General features: G+C 38.1%; 1 protein-coding gene across 1 annotated transcript in view; it reads left to right on the plus strand.

The window, feature by feature from the left end:
* The window catches only part of CRYBG1 (crystallin beta-gamma domain containing 1), a 187,263-nt gene that overhangs the window by 75,553 nt on the left and 87,467 nt on the right, over window positions 1-24,243 (plus strand). The window contains exon 2 of the mRNA XM_045843749.1: window positions 2,688-2,823. Within this exon, the coding sequence (XP_045699705.1) occupies window positions 2,688-2,823 (136 nt within the window). The remainder of the gene's footprint in view (window positions 1-2,687; window positions 2,824-24,243) is intronic.

The raw sequence follows: 24,243 nt of genomic DNA on the forward strand, positions 1-24,243 counted from the left end.
AGGATCCTATACTATAGGCAGGGATTGGATCACAAACAAAATGTATAGAAAGCACACCTTTGACAGCTTTTAATCACACAGCACCAGTATGTAAGTATCCAGCAGGAAGATTGAACTCCATGTGGGTGCCCACCTGCAATGACACGCGTAGCTGTGTTTATCTCTGCACTCCCTCAGTTCACTCAATGGGCACACGTATTGTTCCCCAGAGAGAACAAACATTAAAAGTGGCAGACTTCCTATGAATTTCTGGTTTACTTCTACAATTTATAAGACTGCAGTGGTTGGAATCAGTTTTCAAGTCTTACTGGTCTTTTTTCTTGCTTGCTGCCCCTCTTGGCTCATGTGTGAGTGGAGGACAGGTGAGCCCTGTGGTGCAGGGTCAGTGCAACAATTACTATAATAAAAATACATTTTGATGTATCCATGTTAAGGCTATAACACCTTCTCTACCTTTTCAGTGGTTGTCTAAATTTTTCTGAGGGCGTTTTTCTCTCCATTCATACATACTGACTCAAACTGGCTTACATGTGGCATAAAATGTTTCCTCACAAGAGGAAACTGTTCAGAGTGGTTAGCCATGCAGAATGAAATTGTGATGTGGCTAAAGAAGTTATTTTTCATTTCAGTTCCCTTTTTGATACTGACTGAATTACCTTCACTCTATACAAATATTACTTTTATGGTAATTGAAGGAAGACAAAAAGAAATTTTTGCTGCTAATACATCTTCACATTTTCTATAATACAGAGAATGTTTTCCAAAACAAAGATGTACACACTCAAGTTCTCCAAATTATGCCACACATCTCTCTCTAGCTGACATTACCCTATTGATTTATGTAGAGCAGCAGGGAGATACTGCTGCTAGTATTAGTATTAGTGTTATTAATTTTAGTATTAATACTAATACTAATACTAGTGTTAGTATTTCACCCTAGTTATCTTTTTATCATTGGCATATTGTAGAAATTCCACAGAATCTTGTATTTCTTCTGTGAAATATGAAAGCCCTGGATTTTTTAGTTCTTTTTCTACTTCATTAGCATTCTTCATTCAAAGCCCATATCTTGCTCTAGTATTTTTATCCCCAGCCTTAATAATATACTTAAGAGGTATACCGACCCTTGTATTAGTTAGGATGCTCAGTTGCAGATAACAGAGAACATCCAACTCAAAATGACTTAACAAATGGGGCATTTATTATGAAACATAACAAGACCTTCAGAGCTAGGACAGGTCTAGGATTGGTTAATTCAATTGCTCAGCAATATATTTAAAGACTCAAGTCACTCTTGTATTTCTGCCCTGCTCTCTCCTCCATCTGTTCTCCTTAAGGCAATGCCACTGATGGTCCCAAGGAAGCTGTCACCTTCATCACATGCTGGCAGGACCCAGGCCAACAGGGAAGAAGGGCTGCTTTCTGCAGTCCTTCTTCCCAGAGAAAGGCCTTCCACTGGCTCCTTCAGCAGACTTCCCCACATCCCGTTGGCTGAATTGCACCAGATAAATAGGGCAAAGGACAAACGCTCTAGAGGATCAGGGAGACCTCAATCAGTTGGGTATAGGTCTAAATCAGTTGCTGGCGAGGATAGGGGACACCTGGATTAGTTCGATCACAACTGACTCTCGGGCCAGAAGCTTCTTCCTCTGAGGCACGTGGAGGATGGACAGCTGAACAAAATCAGGGTCATCAGCGAAGGAAGTGTGGGGGATGGAGCATGGAAGCAAGGCTGGGGGTTTGGATAAAGGAAATGAGTTTTGAGTAAGCAACCATCCAAGTGCTAGAACGCTGTGGCTTGACTGGTTTTCATTTTTTTGTAAGTCTAATAAATATTATAATTCTGGGAACAGTTCCCTTTTCATGGCATTGCCTAGATTCCTCCCTAACTGAGATTTAATTTTCACTTTATTTTCAATTTTCGGGAAACTTAAAAATTTTTTTCACAAGATCAATGACAGAACAACCAAGACATCAAAAAATGAAATTGGACTGCTTGCATGCCAAAATCTATCTAGCTATTTACCTACCTGTCCCTAATTTGTTTTCTGCATAGGGTTTAAAAGAATTTTATTTAAAAAAATCAAATTTAAAAAATTTTGTTAGCCACATGGCGAAGTCATCAAGATTCATTTATAAATGTGTTACGAGAGTACCAAATTATCTATAATCTTTTGTAGGTTTTGAGGAATGATTCGTTATTTTGGTTGATTGGAAATATAGTTGACCCTTGAACAACACAAGGGCTATGCAGTCAAAAATTCGCATATAACTTTTGACACTCCCCCCAAAACTTAAGTACAGTTGGCCCTTGGTATCCACGCAGGATTGGTTCCAGGACCCCCACCCTTGGATACCAAAATCCATGGATAATCAGGTCCCTTATATAAAATAGCATAAAACAATGCATACAATTGGTCCTCCACATCCATGGACTCCCAGCTGCTGATTGAAATTATTGTTTTTGATTGGTGGTTGGTTGAATCCATGGATGCAAAACCAATGAGTACAGAAGGCTGACTGTATTGGAAAAAATCTGCATATTCAAATTCAACTTGAACTTGAACTGCAAGTTCAACTGTATTGTTCAAGGGTCAGCTGTACATACGAAGAAATATGAATTTGGATTTCATGACTTTCCAGCATTCTTGAAAGGTTGTTGACGTAACTGTTTCCACTCTTTCCAGAGCTCTGGTGGTAGATGGAGGACAGGTGGCTCAGGAATACCAGGAGTCCACACTGCACAGTGGGGAATCCCAGTTCTCTCAGACCACCAACGAAATGCCTGCCCCCTTACCTACAGAGGCTGGATTGCTTAAAAAGGTAATGTGTTATTTCCAATATTTGGGTGCTGGGAATAAACACTTTAATGAATTAAAACACTGTAAAGCAACTCCTCTGCTTGAAAAACACAGAAAGAATGGTAAAATAGTAGATGGTAAAAAGCATATCATGTAGCAAAGCGCCATGATAAGAAATAAGGAGTCTCAAGGGATAAGCATGCACCTTTGCTCTTTGCTGCCTTAGATGTTCTTCCCCATTGTCATAGCTGCCTCTTTCCTTTCTACACAGGCTGTGCTTTAATTTGAAGCTGTACAAAGTAAGATGACATCAATTGTTGGAACTAGTGGTTCTTTCCCATGAAAAGTATTTTTTAAAAAATTTTAGTTATTTTTTTTAAATCCTCATTTGAACGTATGTTTTTATTGATTTTTTAGAGAGAGGGAGACAGGGAGAGAGAAAGAAACATTGATCGTCTGCTTCCCGTGTGCATGCCAACCAGGGATTGAACATACAGCCTTTTTTTGTGATGCATGGGATGATGCTCCAATGAACCGAGCCACCTGGCCAGGGCTGAAAAGCATTTTTACTACTTCCTGCTATCAGGCATTTAGAGTTGTTATTATATCAGTAGTTACTTCTTAATATCTAGATGTTTGCACAGAAAGTCCTTACTTAACTATATTGCTTTAAAAGAAGAGTTCTCCCCAAACTGCTAGAAGGTAGTTAAGAAAGAAGAACATGATGAGATTATTAGCTCGTGTTGTGTATTTTATTAGAACATGATCAAAGTGGGTAGGGAAGTTTAACAGAGAATGCTTCCTAACTCAGAATAGTCTGACATCAGTCAGAGTACCCGAAATATAAAATTAAAGTTTGTAAAATGTCAAAATAAAAATTCAAATTTAAATTAAGAACAATTAAATAACCTGGCTTATTGTAATTTATACTTACTTTCAAATTGGTTTTGCATTTTGTTCTTTTTTCTTTCTAAGAAACAGTTTGTAACTGGAAACAAAACCTGGTAAATCGAGTCACTGTCCCTCGTTAGTTTCCAGCTGTTTCCCACATTTGTCCTTTAATAACTTAACATAAAAATAATTCTGTAAGTAACATGCCATTAAGTATCCTATAATGTTTACTGAAGTCCAGGTAACAATTGATGGCAGTATTTAGAGCTGGGGCCAAAATAAATTCCTCAAGAGAGATGGCAGTCAAGGGTCTCAGTGCCCCCTCCCTTAGTCTGCAGTCCAGCAATAGCTGTGTCTTCGTCACGCTGCTGACATCCTGTCTGGACACAGTCTCTCCACCCTGGCTCACTCTCCCAGAAGGCAGTCAAGGAGCCCTGGCCACTGAGTGCCTCACAGGAGAGGCCCCATGGCCAAGCCAGAGAGTCAGTCCTGCAAGAACTGGCAGGGGGAAGGAAGCCAGCTGGTACCCAGGGGGAAAAGCACAGCCTTGGAGCCAGAAACCAATAAACTGGGAGCCCAGTGTAGGATGCAGCCAGAGCAGGTAAAAGTAGGGCAGGAACTTGAAGGGAGCAAGCAGAGGCAGGATGTCATTCTGGCTACAGTGTCTCCAGGTGTCACCTGACATGGGTCAGCCAAGCACAGCTGTACTCTCTGCCTGTACTCCCCCTCCCCCTCAGAGACAGTCAAATACCACAACAGGAAAGACTGGCTCCAGGGTCTACTTCTATATCTGCCTGTTGCCTCAGTCTCATTCCTCCTCTCTCTGTTCCCCTTCTCCCCCATCACCCCTCTTTCACACTCCTGCTGTCTGGCCTCTGGCTCTAGATCATTCTCATCTGAACATTCTGCTGGGACTGGGAGAAGGGACGAGGCAGTGGAACAGTGGAACAGACCTTCTCTTCCCTACTGATGTGTTCTCACCTCCATGTCTGCTGAGATCCTGGCTGAGAGGATAAGTGGACCATTCCTGGAAGTGCGAGACTCCCCAACACCACCAGCCTGGCCGGTGTTACTGGGAAACAAAAGTTAACTCCACTTAGATTCTGGGTAGTCTGAACCTGCTGTGAGTGCTAGGGTGCCGCCCATATCTTCAGAAGTGCCCTTCTCTTGGTCCACTCTCCGCAATGAGCCCATCGTTTCCTGTGAGGTTTAGCAGATTTACTAGGTAGTTACAGCAGGAACACCCTTTGTTTCTTTCCCACGTAGAAGGCCATAAATTCTTCTTAAGATTCCTGAGTTGATCTAGCCCTCTAAGTCATATCTATTTTTTCAGATGAATGTTCAAAATTTTTATTTGCATTGAAGTTAAGCAATTTGCCTTTCCCTGGAAAACCAGAATTTATTCACACTCTATATTTGTTCTGTACATTCTGTGTTAGTATATTTGTTTATTTGTTTAACACGCTATTAAAATTCCCCAGACATTCCTTAAAGCTGACTGTACTATATTGAATCCTTCAATTAAAATAACACATTTACCATACCTGCTTGGATAAACAAAAATATGGACTTATAATGACAAAGACAGTATTGCCTCTCAAATGCATATATGCATCAACTAGGGAAAAAGTGTAACTATAAATCAAAGCAATATTACTAGAATTTAAATCTTAGAGGGAAAAAGATCACTAGGGATTTCATATTTATTTTATACGAAACAATTTGTTTTTTAAATGGCTACATAAAGTATTTAGTCAGTTTTAGAGTAGAAGATATGTTTCTGTAAAATATTTATATTTCTAACAAACCATTTTTCCACATGACAGAAAAGCATAAGGAAATGATATCATTTAAAAGAAACAGATACGTATATAATATGTGACAAACATGTTGAGTAATTATTTCTTTACATATGAGAGGACTAACATTGTAGATTCCATGTGTTTTGCTGTGTTTATTTCCATACATGTACTTATATTTATATTTATGGCTTAAATTATTTTGTAAGTAAAAATATCCTAATTCCAGCACATAGAAGTATTTCTACAACATGAAATAATAAACGATACTTTATTAACTAAAGTATTTCTTTCAAAACTAGAACAAGAATAGTGAATAATGTATTGCTAATCAAAATTAGCATCTTCAAAAAGGCAATCACCTTCATGCGCATTTCAATGATTTCTAGTATAAAAATTCCCCTTCAGGTCTAAAAATTTATTCTGATCTAGAAAATTTTATGTGACAAGTGATTAGAAGGGAAATTATCATGTTTTAATTATTCTGGAAATAAGCTTGAGAAGTTAAAATAGAATAAGCAGATATAGCAATTATTTTCTTAGTTCAAGCAAAACACAGTTTTGCTTTAACCATTTGGATTCTTTCATTCCTGATGACCTGGATGAAAGCTCTGTTCCCTATTGCCTACAAGTGTGTGTGAGTGTTCATATGTACAAGTGTGTGTGTATGTGTATTTCTAAAAGGAAAAATAAGCCTCCCCACCACCAAAAAAAACCCCTTCAAAACCAAATGTAACTGTAATCTATAGAGGAGAAGAAACCTTGCCATGTCAGTGTTGCTCCTTGTGAACTCAGTGATACAGATTTTGCTTCTTCTTCAAGCTTCTCTGCCCCATCATCCAGGAGACATGTGTGACTCTCTAGTTTCCCTCCCAAGATTGAAATGCTCCCAAATCATCCAACACAGACAAGTGTCCACTTTAGTGTCAACCATCCCAGAGATGTTGCTACCACAATCACTTCTGACAGCTTTTTTTGTCACCCAGGTAACCTCGTAATTGTCAAGGGGAGCGTTTCCTAGTTTCCTGCGTGGTTATTCTAGTTTAGTCAATGAGAATAACAATTCAACCTGGCAAGCATTTGTTGAGGTAGCAGAGAGGAAAAAACATTTTGTAACACTTTAATTTCCCAGGTTTCCTAGGTGGTTGGCCACCTGGAGTGGTGATGTGCCACTACTTCCCACTTTCATTATTTCCCCTTTTTTCTCTCTCTGTAGCTCTTACTCCACACAGGCCCACTGATTTTTCTCTGAATGCCCCGTTCACAGCCTTACCCATTTCCTAGATCAGACCAAGTTCAAAACATGAAGTGCTTTAGAGGCCTCAGACTCGTTCACACCCCACCCCAGCCCTGCCTCATCCATGGGGCACGGTGCTGTGTCTTCTCCGCTGCTGGGCTGGCGAGGACACAGGATGTGAACACTGATCGCTGAGCTGCATATTTTGTCTCAAGCCACCCAGGCTGCTAAACTCACCAAGGACAGTTGTAACAGCATCATTCAAGAAGTAGGACCTTCTAAATCCTGAAGTCTAGTGCCCAACCCTAGCCCTGAGACTGACGTGTCATTTACTAGCTAAGGTTGGACCATCCCAATAGTGAATTCCTTAATGGACTTACTAGTATCATCCATTCATTCCACCTTCCTATTGGTACTTTATCTTAAATTACTGGCATGGCGATTAGAGACCGCTGGGCTCTTAGACCTATCTTTTTGCAAATCTCCACCATAATCATTAGTCCAATCTTGCCATAATTTCACACAATGCTACACACACTCCCCACTGTCCCCCACCCCAACATCCCTCCTGCCCAGGACCTGTCCTATCCTCTTAGGTAGGTCTACCACCAAGCTGCAATTTCTCAGCCCTTTCCAGACCATCTGCATGGCAGAACTCTCTCTCTATGTTCTATCAATATCGACCTAAAAGACTATATAGTTAGGGGGAAAAGATCAGGATAGACAGTAGTAGGTATAGCACAGTACATTTTGTGTAAAAGTAGAGTGTTACAATATATAGATATATACTTGTAAATGCATTAAGAAACTGTAAAAGAATACATGGAAAACCAACAATTCATTGCCTGTGATGGGCAGGAGGAAATGAGGATATAGGGGACCAAGGTACCGTCATCACCAGATGTAGCAGGAAATCAAAGAGTGATTTATTTTTCTTTCCACCCCAAGCATATGTGTTGTCTTTCTTTGAGGTAGTGACTGTGGGTGCTGTTTATTTACATATTGTATAAATAAACAAATAAATAAATATCAGCTAGTTCATTTTTTGTATTAACCCAAACTAGGCGGCTTTGTCTTTAGTTGGGTTTTAAGAGTTTTTTAAAGAGTGTAGTAATACATTTATTAATTTTTCTTCCAAATGTCATTTGCTTGCTGTAAAAACTTCCAACAGTACTGAAACATACAAAATAAAGACAAATTTTCTCTTCACCCTTGGAGGTAACTAGTTTGGTATCTGTCCTTTCAGACTCTGTCCCTGTGCATCTGTACAAACAAGTCCACTGATGCTACCAACGGGACCATATGCTGCATGTAATTCTCCAACTTGGGTTTTTTTTTTTACCAATCTTTATGGACATTTAAGTTGTTTCCACTTTCTTTTATAAACAATGCTCTCTTTGTGGGGTTTTTTTTTTTTGGTCAGTATTTCTGTGTGATAATTTCCCTAGAAATTGAATTAACTGAATCAAAACTGAATCAAAAGCACATTTACTTCTCAGTGCTAGAGGGCTGAGTGCTACCACAAAAATTTTTTAATCAACCTAAGTTCACAAACACATTGAATGAATGTGCCTATTTTTCTACCACTTTAATGCGTGTTGTGTGTAATTAATATTTTTCATTTTGCCAATCTTTTGGTATGTTGCTTGTTAAATTCGCAGTTCTTTTTTTTTAAGATTTTATTTATTATTTATTTTTAGAGAGGGAAGGGAGGGAGAAAGAGAGAGAGAGAGAGAAACATCAATGTGCGGTTGCTGGGGGCTGTGGCCTGCAACCCAGGCATGTGCCCTGACTGGGAATCGAACCTGAAATGCTTTGGTTCGCAGCCCGTGCTCAATCCACTGAGCTACGCCAGCCAGGGCCAGATTTGCAGTTCTTTAAGTAAGAGTGAGGTTGAACTCTTTTTTTATGTTTATTGGCCATTTGTATTCCTTCAGTGAATTATCTTTTCATGCATTTTGCTCATTTTTTTGTTGGGTTGTTTGTCTAGTTGAAGATATTGTGACAAAGTGATAACCATTGGTATTCAGAATTGATAAAAAATGTGGTTTTCTATGGGACTTATAATCTTCTCTGTACTCTTTTTCTTTTTGAATGACTTAGTGTTCTGGTATTCAAGCAGGGGTAAATTTGCTGTGTGGTTGGGGTGGGGGGTGGGGGGCGGGGACTGTTAGGTAGTAGAAAACCGAAATGCTGCTCTGCCCTCACTACTGAGGAGTACCAGAGGAGGTGGGCGGGGAGCAGGAGAGGGACTTTGGGAATCACCGTTTTGGTCACTCATACAATGAGGTTAAATGAAGGGCTCAGAAGAGTAACCAGCATGCCCTTGCCTCTCACTCACCCCAGTTCTGTTCCTGCATATCTTTCAGTCCCTTTTTTCAAATAAATTTCTTGCACTTACTATTAAAAATATTTTCAACAGTCTCAGATTCAAAGCATCCAGGACTGAAAACATTTAAATGAAGTCCTGTGGGAGTCTGTTTCCAGCTCCAGTCAAGAGACATCCATTTCTTTCAGGAGTACTCAAGCGGTGACCATTATGACCAACACGCCTGTCTTGCTGGAAGGGATCACTTATGGTAGTAAAGCTCAGAGCATCTACAAAGCTCTATAGAAGTACTAATTACTGTTATTGTTCTTGGACATCCTTATATTCCAAGCTGAATTCCTACCAGCTAATGCGGTACAGGGGGAAATTAAAGCTCTTGTGACTTCATCCCCATAATAAAGAGGAGTCTCTGGCCAGTGATGCTCATTTGTTTTCCTGAGGACCTCAAGAGAGGATCACATCGTCATGTCAGCTGGAGGGATGAAAAATTAGGGGCTTGTCTTCCTTTGAATTGATGAAGGATTTTAAAAAATTATAATAGACTGTTGGCTTTGGTGAAATCCCTCATTGGGGATCCTTTTTTCTGCCAATAGCAAGGCCCCTGGCCGCACTCTGACGACATTTGAGCCCATTGGAACTGTATCTGGCTGTGTATGTAGCTCTGGACATTCCATTTCTTCTGCAGTATTGATCATTCTCTCTTGAGGAAAATTGGAAGACTTGTCCAACTCAGAACCTTGATGGGGGGTCAAACCTGCTGCAGATGTGGCTGTGGCAGGTGTCACGGCTGTGCCAACAACCGTAGCAGGAGTGTTGACCCTCGGAATAGGTGTCCTGACTCCCGGAACAGAAATGAAAACTCCAGAAACAGGTTCCATGATCGGGATTTTGAGGTAAATCCTTGCTGAGGGAATCCTTCTGAGTCACTGATTTGTCCAGTGTCTCTTTAAGAATGTTTGAGAATGAGGTACATTGCTGTGAATGAATCATTTTCTAGTACTATTATGCAAGGCTAATGCCATTTTAGTCTCATATATTTGAAAGTGTTCTGGGCACTACTTATAAATATATTCACTTACCTTTTTTCTGAGTGTTAAACAGGGTTTGGGGTTGTTTTTTCTTTTATTTTTTGTTTTGTTTGTTTATTTGTTTTTGTGTATGGTTAGAGCTTAACTAACAAAGTAAGTGACAGTGAAGGTAGCTCCTGCTAGGTACTGTGGAGCTCACAGGGTCCTCTGAGGCTGCAGCAGGGGGAAGGGATGAGTGGGAAGCTGGATGAAGCAGGAGTTCAGGCTCGTAAGTGTCACGCCATGTAGTCACTTAGAAAAGCTCACTTGTTTCTGTTTTCTACTTATGGCTGAACTGTGTACAATTTCCTTTGAAAAAAATGTTTTACTGCTGAAAAAATCATGAAAGTATCCAGACGAGATTTTGTATAACATTCTTTCACCTCTAACATCTATAATTTTATGTAACACTTTAATTAATTAATCTTATTGTCATAATGCCTTTAAAAAATAAACTTTAGCACTTGGCTCTCACTAACTTATCATTTGTATGTGACCCCCACCCCGCAGCAGGCTCTTCTCTTTGTTTTTGCCTAGCCGACTTGTCCAGTACATCTTGTAGTTAACCTGAATAAGCTGCTTGTCCCTATTGAATTTCCTTTGGTTTGTAGAATCACTCTTCACATTCATGAACTGTGTTGAAATTTAATTCATATTTTTCTGAGCATTAGCAACCTTGAACATCTGCTTTCATCCATAAATCTGGTGAGGATATTCTTGGTCACTTCCTCTAATCATTTATAAAGGTACTGAATGGAATGATAATCAAGTTGGAATTATTGGGGGTGGTGGTCAGAATATCAATAAACTGATATTCTGACTTTCCTATTTTGCTAGCAGATCTTGCAGTGAGTTGTCTTTTCCACCTTCATTTTTTTAAGGAGCAAATATTTGAAACAGCCGATATTTTCAAGGTTGTGAGTAAATATTTATTGACTGTCATCCAAAGTACTAAATGGAACATCACATATTTTGAAGCATCAATAGTATTGAAGGAATGAGTAGGTAGATTACAGGATAAAAGGAAGTACTAGAAGGTCAAAGTGCACAGAATAATGGAAGGAATTCAGATACCCATGTGCTCAGCATTTATCCAGAGCTCATTAGGTCCCTAGTGCTTCTGCAATTTTAATGCTAACATTCTGCCAGTGGCTTATCCTTTGTTCCTTATGTTTGGTATATGTGCTGTTTATTTTTTCATTTCATGTTTGCTAATGAGGTACCTTGGGAGTTTTTCTTTCAGCAAAAATAGAAGGCAATGAAAGCAGGCTTGTTGGCGGTACACTGACTAACTCAGCCACACAAGTACCAACTTGTGTGACCCGAAAACAAGCCTAAAAGTAACGACAAACTATTAAATAATTTTAGTTGAGACTAAAAAAGATACAGTATATCAGTTACTTTTGATTTTATGTTGTTGTAGCTTGTAATTAAGAAAGGCATCAGAATCAAGGTGATGGATACTCAAGGGGAGAACTCAAGGGGAGAAATTAACCAAAGTGGAATGTGTTTGGTTAGAAAGAATGGAACAAAAAGGAACCTTAGGAAGTAGAATTTCTTTCAGGAATAAATGTAAGGTGGGATTCAATTTTCAAATACAGACAGAGAAATTGTGAGGTCTTGAGCAAAGAAGCATTCATGATGAATGAAACATTTCAGAGGTTGTGGCACTGATAATCCTGGTGTGATGGAAGGTGGGCAGGGTATAAGGAAATAGAAAGCTCTGGGTGCAGATGGAGATCGGAGTCTCAGAATTGCCAAAAGGGCGATTAGAACAGTACGGGCTTGTGTTAAGGTAGAAGCTGTAGAATGGGCTGAAGTCACAGTTCTGATTATAGAGTACATTTAGAGGCAAAGTAAATGGAATGAAAATATTTTAACATTTTTAGTTTAGGAGGCTAGAAAAATGATGTTCCTGATGACAAATGAAATTTTTCAGAAAAAGAGACCTCTTGCAAGGAAAACTGATTTGTTCTTTTTAGAAAATGTTGACTTTGAAGTAGTAACTTGAAAACCGGGGGAAAGTTTCAGATGAACAGAGAGAGCAGTGTGGTGAAATAGATTTGAGATCGTATCAGAACCGAGCAGAATCTGAAAACGTCACAGGTTTTTCTTTTCTTTCCTTCCTTCTTTTCTTCTTTCCTTTTTTCTTTCTTGTAAATTGACATCAAAACTCATTTGACAACAAAACCTGATCTGAACTTTCATGAGGCAATTTACTCTCTTTAATTATCTCTCTCAGAGTGCATTATACATACTTGCTGAAGAACTGTGAATACATTATGGTATATGTGCCCATTACCTTTCCAAAATCTGAAGCTTCCTACTTTTAAAATACTTCTAGTCCCAATGGCTTTCCTAGGGATGGTAGACCTGTAGTGAGTTTAGAGGAGAATGCCAGGGAGAGGCCTTACACAATCATACATACCTGAGAGTCACCCACATGTACTCAGTGCCTGACGGGAGACATAACAAATGATTAAACTTAAAAAGACATAATTCACACAAGTAAAAGGTAAGAAATAAAAGAGGAAATTAGCAAGTAGGTAAGTTGACAAGGATACTGGATTTGACAAAAAGAACAATGTTGAATTTATACAGTTCCTGAAGGTCGTGGGAGTGGAGAAAGGTGGGCACTGGGAATCGGAGACGGGATGCAGGCTGGGTGGGGGAGAGGCAGAGACTTCCACAGAGGGAAGCGCTGCTCATTAAGATGGGACAAACGAGGCAGTTTCAGAAGTAGAAAAGACAAGCAAGGACAATCTAGAGTGCTTCAGAAGGGGGAGCCATCTGGGAGTATAAACTGGTTCACAGGCAGATCTTGAGCACAGGTGGACCATGGTTTCGGAGAAGAGGAGAGACACATATTCTCAAACGAAGAGAAAGTGCCAGAATGTGAAGTTGACACAAGAAGGAATTCACACCAAAGAGTTTTACTTTTCTTTGTAGAGAAAGAAATACAGTACTAACCAAAAAATGGGTCTGGGAGAGAATGGGCAACTGTTAAGAGCGAGTTTTGGAGTAACCACTGACAAAAGAAAGGCAGGAATTCAACAGGAAACTGAAGGATGTAGATAAGGACAGGATGAGTTAACAACCACCTTAAGTCTACCATCCAGATGTGGGCAAAGTCCTGTTCGGCCATGACTCTCTTGTTCTTGCTCTTGGGATATTATTTTACTCTCCCAGCAGACATGAAGATGTGGCACATAAAATGACGCACACAAAATGATCATTTGCCATTAGTTTTCCCAATAATGAGCAAGTAGTTATCCCAGGACTGTTTAAGGTTAGAACTGCCGTACTGTGATAGTCCCCTAATGGTCTGCCTCGTTTGCATTCTTACCCCTACAGTTCTTTCTGCATAGAACCATCTTTTAGACCTAAATCAGATGCTACTACTTCTCTGCTTGTACCTCTCCAATGGCTTCCCATCACACAAGAAAAACATGTAGTTTTTACATGGGTTTAAGGCCCTTTGTGAGCTGGCCCCTACCTACCTCACCACCTGCCCCCTGCTCTGCCTCAGCCACACCAGAGCAGTTACTTAAACATGCCAACTCTTTCTTGCCTCGAGAATTTTGCACTACCTGTTTACTGGCCTGGACTGCTGTTCCCCAGTCCTCATGGGACTGATTCTTTCTTGTCCTTCACATCTTAGCTTTAAGTCACCTCTGCAGAAAGGCCACTCAGTCACTATCATCTGAAACTGCATGAATTAGCTGCATGGTACATATTACTATATATTTTACTGCTTCTTTGTTTATTGTTTGTCTTTCTCCCCTACAATGTAAACTCCATGAAATGGAGATTTTTGTATTTTCGCTGCGGTATCACCATTCCTAGTACAGTGTCTGCCACATAGTAGGTGCTCAATAAATGTGTATTGAATGAATGAATGAATGTTTCTCTGTACCTTTTACTTTCAACTTAATTTCCTTAACCATTTTATTTCTCAATGACTACTTAGTATTTAGTAGGTATTCAGCAGTTCAATTTTTTAAAATTTGGTTTGACTTATTCATTTCAATTTGACACAGTAAGTACAGAACATTGCTGCTCTATTCTATAGTTTCATAAGTGATGGGATTAGCCATGCCTGCAATGTTGCCTAGGCAGCCAATCCCCAAACCTGCTTGTTCTCCTGTGCCATGACTCCCATCCACTGTCCCAATTAATGGCATTAAAAGAAAAAAAATTGTTTACATAACAGAAAGTCAGTATTTTGGGTTAGGAACCAGTTTTATAACAAACAGCTTAGGCAGCTCCACCTCCAGGCCCACGGAGCCCCCCTGTATTGCGATGGTAAGCTGTCCCTTTCATCGGTGGGGAAGGAGCAGCACCTCTGCTGGGCACTCACACTGTGAGGCCAAGTCCTGGACTGTTCCTCAAGGACAGGAAGCTCTTTCCCGGGTGTTGGTGCAGCCACTCCTTCCGGCCTGCCCAGCAACAGCCTGGCAAACACAATGCCCTGGAACACACACCCAGGGGAACTGAACTGACTAAAAGCTGGCCATAGGTAAGGAATTAAATTAAAAAATAATAATTCTGCAATATTAAAAAGATGAACCTAGATAGGGAATCCAAAAAGCAAGTGTATAATTATAAAAATGAAACAGTGTGGGTCTACTTAGACCACCTTCCTCAGAATGATCGACAGTTTAACTGGGCTCTCACAGAATAATTATGTGTCACTCCTAAAGGGACATATTACCTGCCTATACCATGAAGCGTCTTTATACTTAGCACTGTGTAATTATTAATTAGCGCAAGCATAAGCCCCTGAGTAGGTATCATTATCTCTGTTTTGCAAACAGGGAAAAAGCAAGGGTGTTGGTGCCCAGACTCCAAGCCATGTGCTGCTGGGCTCAATAAAGAATCCTGGAGTTCCTGACTCTCTGCCTGAACTTGGGTTTCCTGCACTGCTGAATCACTAGGTTATATTATTGACATGGCCAAATGCGAATGACCCGAATACGTGTTTGGGTTCTTCTGGCAGTATTTCAGTCCCACCCCTGTGGTTTTCTACATGAAAGGAGACTGCTCTCTGTTGGCAAGGTTGGAGGCTGGACGAGAGGAACTACAAAGGGGGAGGATGGCATGGTAAAATAGAAGGGAGATGCATCCCATGATTTCTAGTCTTTAGACAGAAGTTACCCGACCTTAGCTCTCTGAGACCGTCTCTTAAGTCTGAAGGATATGTGAGTCTTCAAGGAGCAGGGCTGAACTTGCAATTTGGCCTCCCCTTACAGAATGTTTCCAGTAAATCTAAAAGCAAAATTCAGACTAATCCTGTCCTTAAAGGAAGTATTCTAGCACCAGGAATGTCAGAACAAAGAGCTCTGAAAACAAAGAGAAGATCCATTAACGTGTGGGTCTTCTTTACTATTTACATTTCCACAAGATTATATCTATTTTACTCTTTACTATAATTGTTCATACCAACCCAGAAGCCTTTCTGCACCAGATGGGTAAAGAAGTACCTAGGGGTTAATTTCTGGAACATCATACCCCAAGAAGAGTCTTCCGAAAGAATGCGTGACACAATCTCTTAATGCAGGTTACTCTTTCAAGGAGTCTGTACACTAACAGCCAGGTGACAAGCAGGGTGTGGGTCCTCCTGGGAGTGAGGAGGCAGCCTCTGGGCTACTTCCATTCTCCTGGCCTCCTGCATTGCCAAAGCGTGTTAAAGCCCTATTAAGCACTCTTTCTGCCAGACACTCATAAAAGAAAAAGAGTCCTATTTATTTGCATGTCATTGACAAAAAGGATAGAATAAACAGAAATGGATCATTGAATAGACAAAAAAAAAAGACTCTCGCCCCCTGTCCCTTATCTTTGGTCTGGTTTAGGGAGAGAAGTTTAACTGTAATTCTCAAAACATTTATTTTCAACAGAGCGGGCTGATCAGTAAAAAGTTCACTGATTCAGGATATTTTTAAGAAAAACATTTACTCTCTGAACACTAGGCATATCAGTATGGCTTTGGCTTCTCTTTTGCAAGGAAGAAAAAAGATCACAGTATGCTATGAAAAATTTTGTAAATATAAACTGATACCTGCTTTACTCTTCTACTGAGAAGTGGAATTTGGAAAAAAATCTTTGAAGTAATATTTTTTCTTCAAAGATTAATTAGAATAAGAATTGATTTTTGTTGAATTATTTTTAAGTTAAATCAGAGAGTCTTGTGAACACTAAGTATATGTTTCTGTGGAAATATAAATCACTTAAAAATATTTAAGTGATTGGAGGACTGGATGTCTACAGTTGAATTGTAATACTTTGTTGTCTGGAACTTTGGAAAGTGAGTTGTTTAGGCAACTGAATTTTATAGATGAATTAATGTCTCCCGTGTAGGTAAGAAAGTTTAAAAATGTTACTGGTTTGAATTAAAAAGGCTATCTAAATACATGTTTATTTATTTTTCTATTTTTTTAAAAAATAGAATATGCTAAACATTATTTAGCTTCTTCTTGATGAAGCATGATTATTATGGATTACAGCTTTTTTATGGACATATAGTTATGTTCTCAGAGCTCATTAAAGTATATGTTCTATCTGCTATTACAGTAAATTATCACTTCTGTGTTATTCTTAATAGTTTTTTTCTAGAAGTTTCCTCCTCATTACCTGCCCCTTTATTTTTTTACTGTTTCACTGTATACTTTCAAAAAGTCTTTAAAAAATTTAGTGTTTCAATTAGCTCTATGTTTGGAAGTCAGCTAACAATGTTTGTTCAAATGCGTAAAGGAGGAGTAATGGGCTTGAAATGAGTCCAAAGGTATCCTCTCTAACCCTAACTGTCTTACACTTAAAATATTTGTAACATATGCATAAATAATAGCATAATGCACAAAAATAGAGTAATGGACCGCACCATTCCTGTTCACACTTATACGTCATTCCGTTTCAACAATTACCAACTTCTGTGCAGTCGTATTTCCTCTGTTCATCCTCTGCTATTTCACTTTTTAGCTGGATTAAAAGCCAGTCCCAACTTCAATATGAACTCATGTTTAGCTTAATATAGATACAGATGGCTACATACAGAAATATTCAGACATATTTGTATACACACCGCATAGTTATATTTCCTTGCTTTATCAGTTGAGGAAACCTAGAAGCAATGACAGCCCAGCAGGAATGAGGATACCTAGAAACTAGACCTTGGTTTCCAATACCATTCTCTATAAAATGAATCAGGGCTATTTGGAAAATGGCTGCTTTTAGGACTGGAGGGCAAAATGTACAAGATGAGCCTGGAGTGTCTTGTAGTGCCATATAGAAAAAAATGCCAAACATGCAAAAAAACACAATGATGGAGATATGCCAAAGGATCTGGGGGCTGACTGAAATAGCTCCCGACAGCCAAAACTAGGACAATTTGAGCAGCAATGTAAATAAAGAAGCACGTATAAAATAAATATCCTTGAGTCCACATCGACAGAAATAAATGATTGAATAGATAGACAGATAAACAGAGAAACAAATCTCCTATGCAGAAGAATTCCAAATAATTTATATAGATGCACCCTTAAGGAGAGAGGAGCATAACACCCCCACTCCTTAAGTATGAGCTCTACATAATAACTTCCTTCCAAAAAGTACAGTGTGGGAAGAGGATAAAAGAGTAACTTTACAGTGGAGATATTTGACAAACACTACCAAGGTCAACATCAACACCCATGAATCATGTTGATGGTGTGTAGCCTTGATGTAATAATATACTGTCATGAAAATCACATTGGCTTCTGTGCTCTTCTTCCCTAAAATCCATAATCCCTGTCAAGTCATGAGAACACAAGGCAAATTTCAATAGAAGCTCATTTTACAAAATATCTGATCCGTACTTCTCAAAACTGTGAAGGTCATCCAACTGGTGAAAGTCTAAGAAATGCTCACAGCCAAGAGGAGTCTAAAGAGGTATGACACTAAATGTCACATAGTATCCTGGAGGGATCCTGGGACAAAGAAGGAGTATTAGTTCATCTGAAGCTGAATAAAATATGCACTTCAGTTCATGATAATGTATCAATATGCGTTCATTCATTGTAATGTAAGATGTTAAATAATAAGAAAAACTGAATGTGGCATGTATGGAAAATTTCTTAATTGTTTTCTCAATATTTCTGTAAATCTAAAACTTTTCTAAAATACAAAATCTACTAGACTAAAAAAAGTGAATCCCAGGCATATCATTTTTTCCCATAAAAACATCACTATATATAGCTAATAAACTAAAAAAAAGAATGCCATTATCACACTAAATAAATCATTGATAATTATTTAATTTTATCAAATATCCTGTATTCTAATTTCTTTGATTATCTAAGTATATTTTCACAGTTGCTTCATTGAAATTGGCATCAAAACCAAATCTGCACATTTGGTTAATGTGTCTCGTAAGCCTCTTTTAATCTGTAAGTTCCTATTCCCTCTTATTTTTGTTGCCATTTATTTGTTGAAGAAATTAAGTCACTTTTCTGTAGAATTTTCCACTTTCTGACTTTGGTTTTATCTTCATGGTGACACTTAACACTTTCCTCCATCCTCAGTACAACTGGCATTTAAAAACCTGATAATTTGATCTTGATTAGATTATTTTGGCAAAAAATATTTCACAAGGTGGTGCTTTATACATATTTACACTTTGTACTATTACCCACATTACACATTGTATATGGTCTCTCTCTTTTATGATGTAAAGATTGATGTTCCCATCTTGACCCATCCTTATAAAGCCTTTCACCTGTGTTAGCGGCCTGGGTGCCTGTTGCCTGGATGCATGAACTCATTTCATTTATGGCCTGAAATTTTTCTGTTAGAACAACTTTCCCACATCAACTAGTTTGTTACTCTAAAAACAGTTCATAACAGAGACAGGATAAATGCTTGATACCCCCCTCCCCCATTATTCAACAGTTTTCAAAATAATGATTTGATACTTTAGAAACTTCTAAATGTGACTGACTAGTTTCATATTTGTTGTCTCTGCTGTGATTGGAACTATGTGAAAATTATGTTAAGAGAAAATGAAAAATGAAAAGCATGGATTTATTAGGTTTATGCCACAATGATGGACTTTGTATCTTTAGAAGTTTATGTAAAACTGTCAAGAAAGTCATTCCAGAGCAGGGAAGTACCAGGAAAGAATTACATATCCAGCAAGAGTGCCCATCCCCGGAGGATTTAAGGCACAGGTAAGAAAGAAGAGAGCTGAGAGAGAGGATCAGATCATGGATACAGCAGAAGTGAATTTTCAAGAACAGGGGAAAACAGGAAAAAGAAAGAGAGAGTGATACATACAGTGGAGAGAATGTCATAAATAGTATTTATGTAATTATTGTTACAGAATACTCCAGTAACATTGTTAATTGCTGACCGAGACAACCTCTATTGTGCTATTCCTTTCTTGGGTTCCTTATTTACTCTGAATTCTAACTAAAAATTATCAGAATAAGATTGGGTCTTTTTTCTTGACTTTTTTTTTTCACTTTTGTGCTACATAAGAAGACTTTTCTGGACATGTAACTTTAAAACTCATGTTGCTCTGTTGTCATCTTCTGCACCAACCAGGAAATAGGCTTCTCCTACATAAACTGAGATGAACACGTATTTACTTATTCACTAAGGAATCAAATTCATGAGGAGTTTACGTATGATTATATCTGTTTAAGAAGAGCACTGCTTACTTAGAAAAGATGGAGGATGTGATTACATTTGTCAAACTAACCATGACTCAGAAGCTAACTTGAACAAGGATTGAAAATTTGAAAGAAAAAAACACACAAAACAAAAAGACAAAAGAAACTATCTTGCTGTTCATTAAGTAACAGAAGTAATATATTTGTTGTCTTTTTTAAAAATATACATTCTGATGTTGTCGGTTTTAATGTTACACCTTTCCAATGTGTTTTTTAATAGTTTATTTTTTATTGTATTTTTCCATTACCACCATTTATCCACCTCATAGACTCTTCCATCTCCCCCCCCACCCCCAACTCCACAATCACCACACTGTTTTCTGTGTCCATGAGTCCTTTTCCATTTTGCTCAATCCCTCCACCCCCTAAACCAGCCCAAGAGCTGTCAGCCTCCTCTTTATTTATAAGTCTGTCTCTTTTTCACTTATTAGTTCAGTTTATTCATTAGATTCCACCTAAGAGTGAAAAATAGTAGGGTATTTTTCTTTCTGTGACTGGCTTATTTCACTTAGCATAATATTCTCCAGGTCCACCCATACTGTCTCAAAGAGTAAAATTTTCCTCTTTTTTATGGCTAAGTAGAATTCCATTGTGCAAATGTCCCATAGTTCTTTTACCCACTCATCTCCTGATGGACACTTGGGCTGTTTCCATATCTTGGCCTTTGTAAATAATGCTGTAATGAACATAGGGGTGCTTATGCTCTTTTGATTTAGTGTTTTGGGTTTCTTTGGATAAATCCCCAGAAGTGGAATCACTGGGTTATAAAAAAAAGCAGTTCCATTTTTAATTTTTTGAGGTAACTCCATATTGCTTTCCACAGTGGCTTTACCAATCAGCATTCCCACCAACAGTGCATAAGGGTTCCCCTTTCTCCCCATCCTCACCAGCACTTGTTTGTTGATTTATTAATGATAGCCATTTGGAGAGGTCCTAGGTGGCATCTCATTGTGGTTTTAATTTGCATTTCTCTGATGATAAATGACACTGGACGTCTTTTCATATGTCAATTGGCCGTCTCTATGTCCTCTTTGGAGAAGTGTCTATTCAGGTCCTTTGCCCATTTTTAAATTTGATTGTTTGTTTTCTTGGTGTTGAGTTTTATAAGTTCTTTTTTTTTTAAGGTTTTATTTATTTATTTTTAGACAGAGGGAATGGGAGGAAGAAAGAGGGAGAAAAACATCAATGTGTGGTTGCCTCTTGTGTACCCCCAACTGGGGACCTGGCCCACAACCCAGGTATGTGCCCTGATTGGGAATTGAACCAGTGACCTTTTGGTTTGCAGGCCAGTGTTCAATCCATTGAGTCACACCAGCCAGGGCTGAGTTTTGTAAGTTCTTTATAAATTTTGGATATTAACCCCTTATCAGATGTATCGGCGAATATGCTCTCCCATTCTGTGAGTTGTCTTTTTATTTTGTTGATGGTTTCCTTTGCTTTGCAAAAACACTTTAGTTTGATGTAGTCCCATTTGTTTATTTTTCCTTTGTTTCCTTTGTCTGAGGAGATATATCAGAAAAAAATATTGTTATAAGAAATGTTTGATATTTTACTTCCTATGTTTTCTTCCAGGATGTTTATGGTTTTGAGTCTAACATTTAATCCTTTAATCCATTTGAGTTTTTTTGTGTGTGTGGTGTAATAAGGTGGTCAACCTTCATTTTTCTGCATTTGTCTGTACAACTTTTCCAACACCATTTATTGAATAAACTGTCTTTAGCCCATTGTATGTGCTTGCCTCCTGTCAAATATTCATTGACAATAAGGATGTGGGTTTATTTCTGGGCTCTCTATTCTGTTCCATTGATCTATGTGTCTGTTTTTATGCCAGTACCATATGGTTTTGATTACTATGGCCTTATACTATAGTTTGATTTTAGGTAGCATTATTCCTCCAACTTTTTTTTTTTCTGAAGATTGCTGTTGCTATTTGAGGTCTTTTGTGGCTCCATATAAATATTTGGAATATTTGTACTAGTTCTGTGAAATATGTCATTAGTGTCTTGATAGGAATTGCATTGAATCTATAGATTGCTTTGGGCAGTATGGACATTTTAATGATGTTAGTTCTTCCTATGCATGAACACAATATTTGGATCTCCATTTATTTGTATCTTCCTCAGTTTCTTTCTTCAGTGTCTTATAATTTTCTGAATACAGATCTTTTATATTCTTGACTAAATTTACTCCTAGGTATTTTATTCTTTTTGAAGCAATTGTGAATGGGATTGTTTTCTTAATTTCCCTTTCTGTTAGTTCATTATTGGTATATTAAAATGCAACTGATTTCCAGATGTTAATTTTGTGTCCTACTTTACTGAAATCATTTATCAGTTCTAGTATTTTCTCAGTGGAATCTTTAGGATTCCCTGTATTTTCTATGAATAATGACAATTTTCCTTCCTTCTTTTCCAATTTGGATGCCTTTTATTTCTTCTTCTTGTCTGATCAGTATGGCTAGGACTTCCAATGCTATGTTGAATAAGAGAGGTGAAAGCAGATATCCCTGTTTTGTTCCCAATCTTAAAGGGAACATTTGTAGGTTTTACCCATTGAGTATGATGCTGGCAGTGGGTTTCTCATACATGAACTTTATTACATTTAGGTATGTTCCCTTTATTCCCACTTTACTGAGAGTTTTTATTATAAATGGTGCTAGATTTTATCAAGGGTTTTTTCTGCATCTGTTGATATAATCATGTGCTTTTTATCCCTCATTTTGTTTATGTGATGTATCATGTTTATTGATTTGAGAATGTTGTACCAACCTTACATCCCCAGAATACATCCCACTTGATCATGGTATAAGATCTTTTGATGTATTGCTGTATTCAGTTGGCTAATATTTTGTTGATGATTTATATTTATCAGGGATAGATTTAGCTGTACATTCTATAGCATCTATATTTATCAGGGATATTGGCTTATAATTATCTTTTTTCTGGAGTATTGTTATCTGGTTTTGGAATTAGGATAATGCTGGCCTCATAAAATTAGCATGGGAGGCTTCCTCCCTCTTGACTTTTTGGAATAGTTTGAGAAGGAGAGGTGTTAGTTCTTCTTGGAATGTTTGGTAAAGTTCACCTATGAAGTCATCCAGTCCAGGGCTTTTGTTTGTTGGTAGCTTTGTGATCACTGCTTCATTTTCACTAAGTGTAACCTATTTGTTCAGATTCTTTGCTTCTTCCTGATTTAGTTCTGGAAAACTGTACATTTCTAGGAATTTACCTACTTTGTCCAGGTTGTCCAATTTGTTGGCATATAGTTGTTCAAAATATTTTCTTACAATCCTTTATATTTCTTTGATGTTAGTTATTATTTCTCCTCTTTCATTTCTGATTTTATATATTTGGGTCCTCTCTCTTTTTTTTTTTGATAAGTCTGGTTAAACGTTTGTGAATCTTGTTTAAGTTTTCAAAGAACCAGCTCATTGTATTCATTAATCTTTTGTATCATTTTTTAGACTATTTCATTTTTCTCTGTTCTGATCTTTATTATTTTCATCTTTCTACTCACTTTGGGCTTTGTTGCTCTTTTTCAAGTTCCTTTAAGAGTGAAGTTAGATTGTTTATTTGAGCTTTCTCTTGATTATTGAGATAGGCCTATAATGCTATGAATTTCCCTTTTAGGATTGCTTTCCCAATGTCCCACAGGGTTTATATTGTGTTCTCAGTTTCATTTGTTTCAGTGTATCTTTTGATTTTTTCCTTGATCTTGTTATTGACCCATTCATTGTTTAATAATATGTTATTTAGCTTCCATGTCTTTGTGTATTTTTTCAGTTTTTATCTTGTGATTGATTTCTAGTTTCATAGCATTATGGTCAGAGAAGATGGTTGATATGATTGCAATCTTAAGTTTATTGAGACTCGTTTTATGTCCTAACATTTGATCTATTCTAGAAACTGCTCCGTGTGCACTTGAAAAGAATGTATATTCTGCTGCTTTGGGGTGAAATGCTCTGAAGATGTCAATTAAATCAATTTGATCTAGTGTGTGATTTAAGGCCGCTGTCTCCTTGTTGATTTCCTGACTGGAAGAGCTATCTACTGAAGTCAATGGGGTGTTAAAATCCCTGATTATGACTGTATTTCTTTTTTTTTTAAGATTTTATTTATTTATTTTTAGAGAAAGGGGAAGGGAGGAAGAAAAAGAGGAAGAACAACATCAGTGTGTGGTTGCCTCTCACGTGCCCCCTACTGGGGACCTGGCCCACAACCCAGACATGTACCCTGACTGAAGATCGAACCAGAAACCCTTTGGTTTGCAGGCCAGAGCTTAATCCACTGAGCCACACCAGCCAGGGCTATGACTGTATTTCTATCCACCTCTCCCTTTAAATCCATCAAGATTTGTTCACATATTTAGGTGCTCCTATGTTGGGTGTGTAAATATTTACTAGGGTTATATACTCT

The sequence above is a fragment of the Phyllostomus hastatus genome, unplaced genomic scaffold (assembly GCF_019186645.2).
Source record: "Phyllostomus hastatus isolate PE091 unplaced genomic scaffold, TTU_PhHast_1.1 phas_contig_40, whole genome shotgun sequence".
Classification (NCBI taxonomy): Eukaryota; Metazoa; Chordata; class Mammalia; order Chiroptera; family Phyllostomidae; genus Phyllostomus; species Phyllostomus hastatus.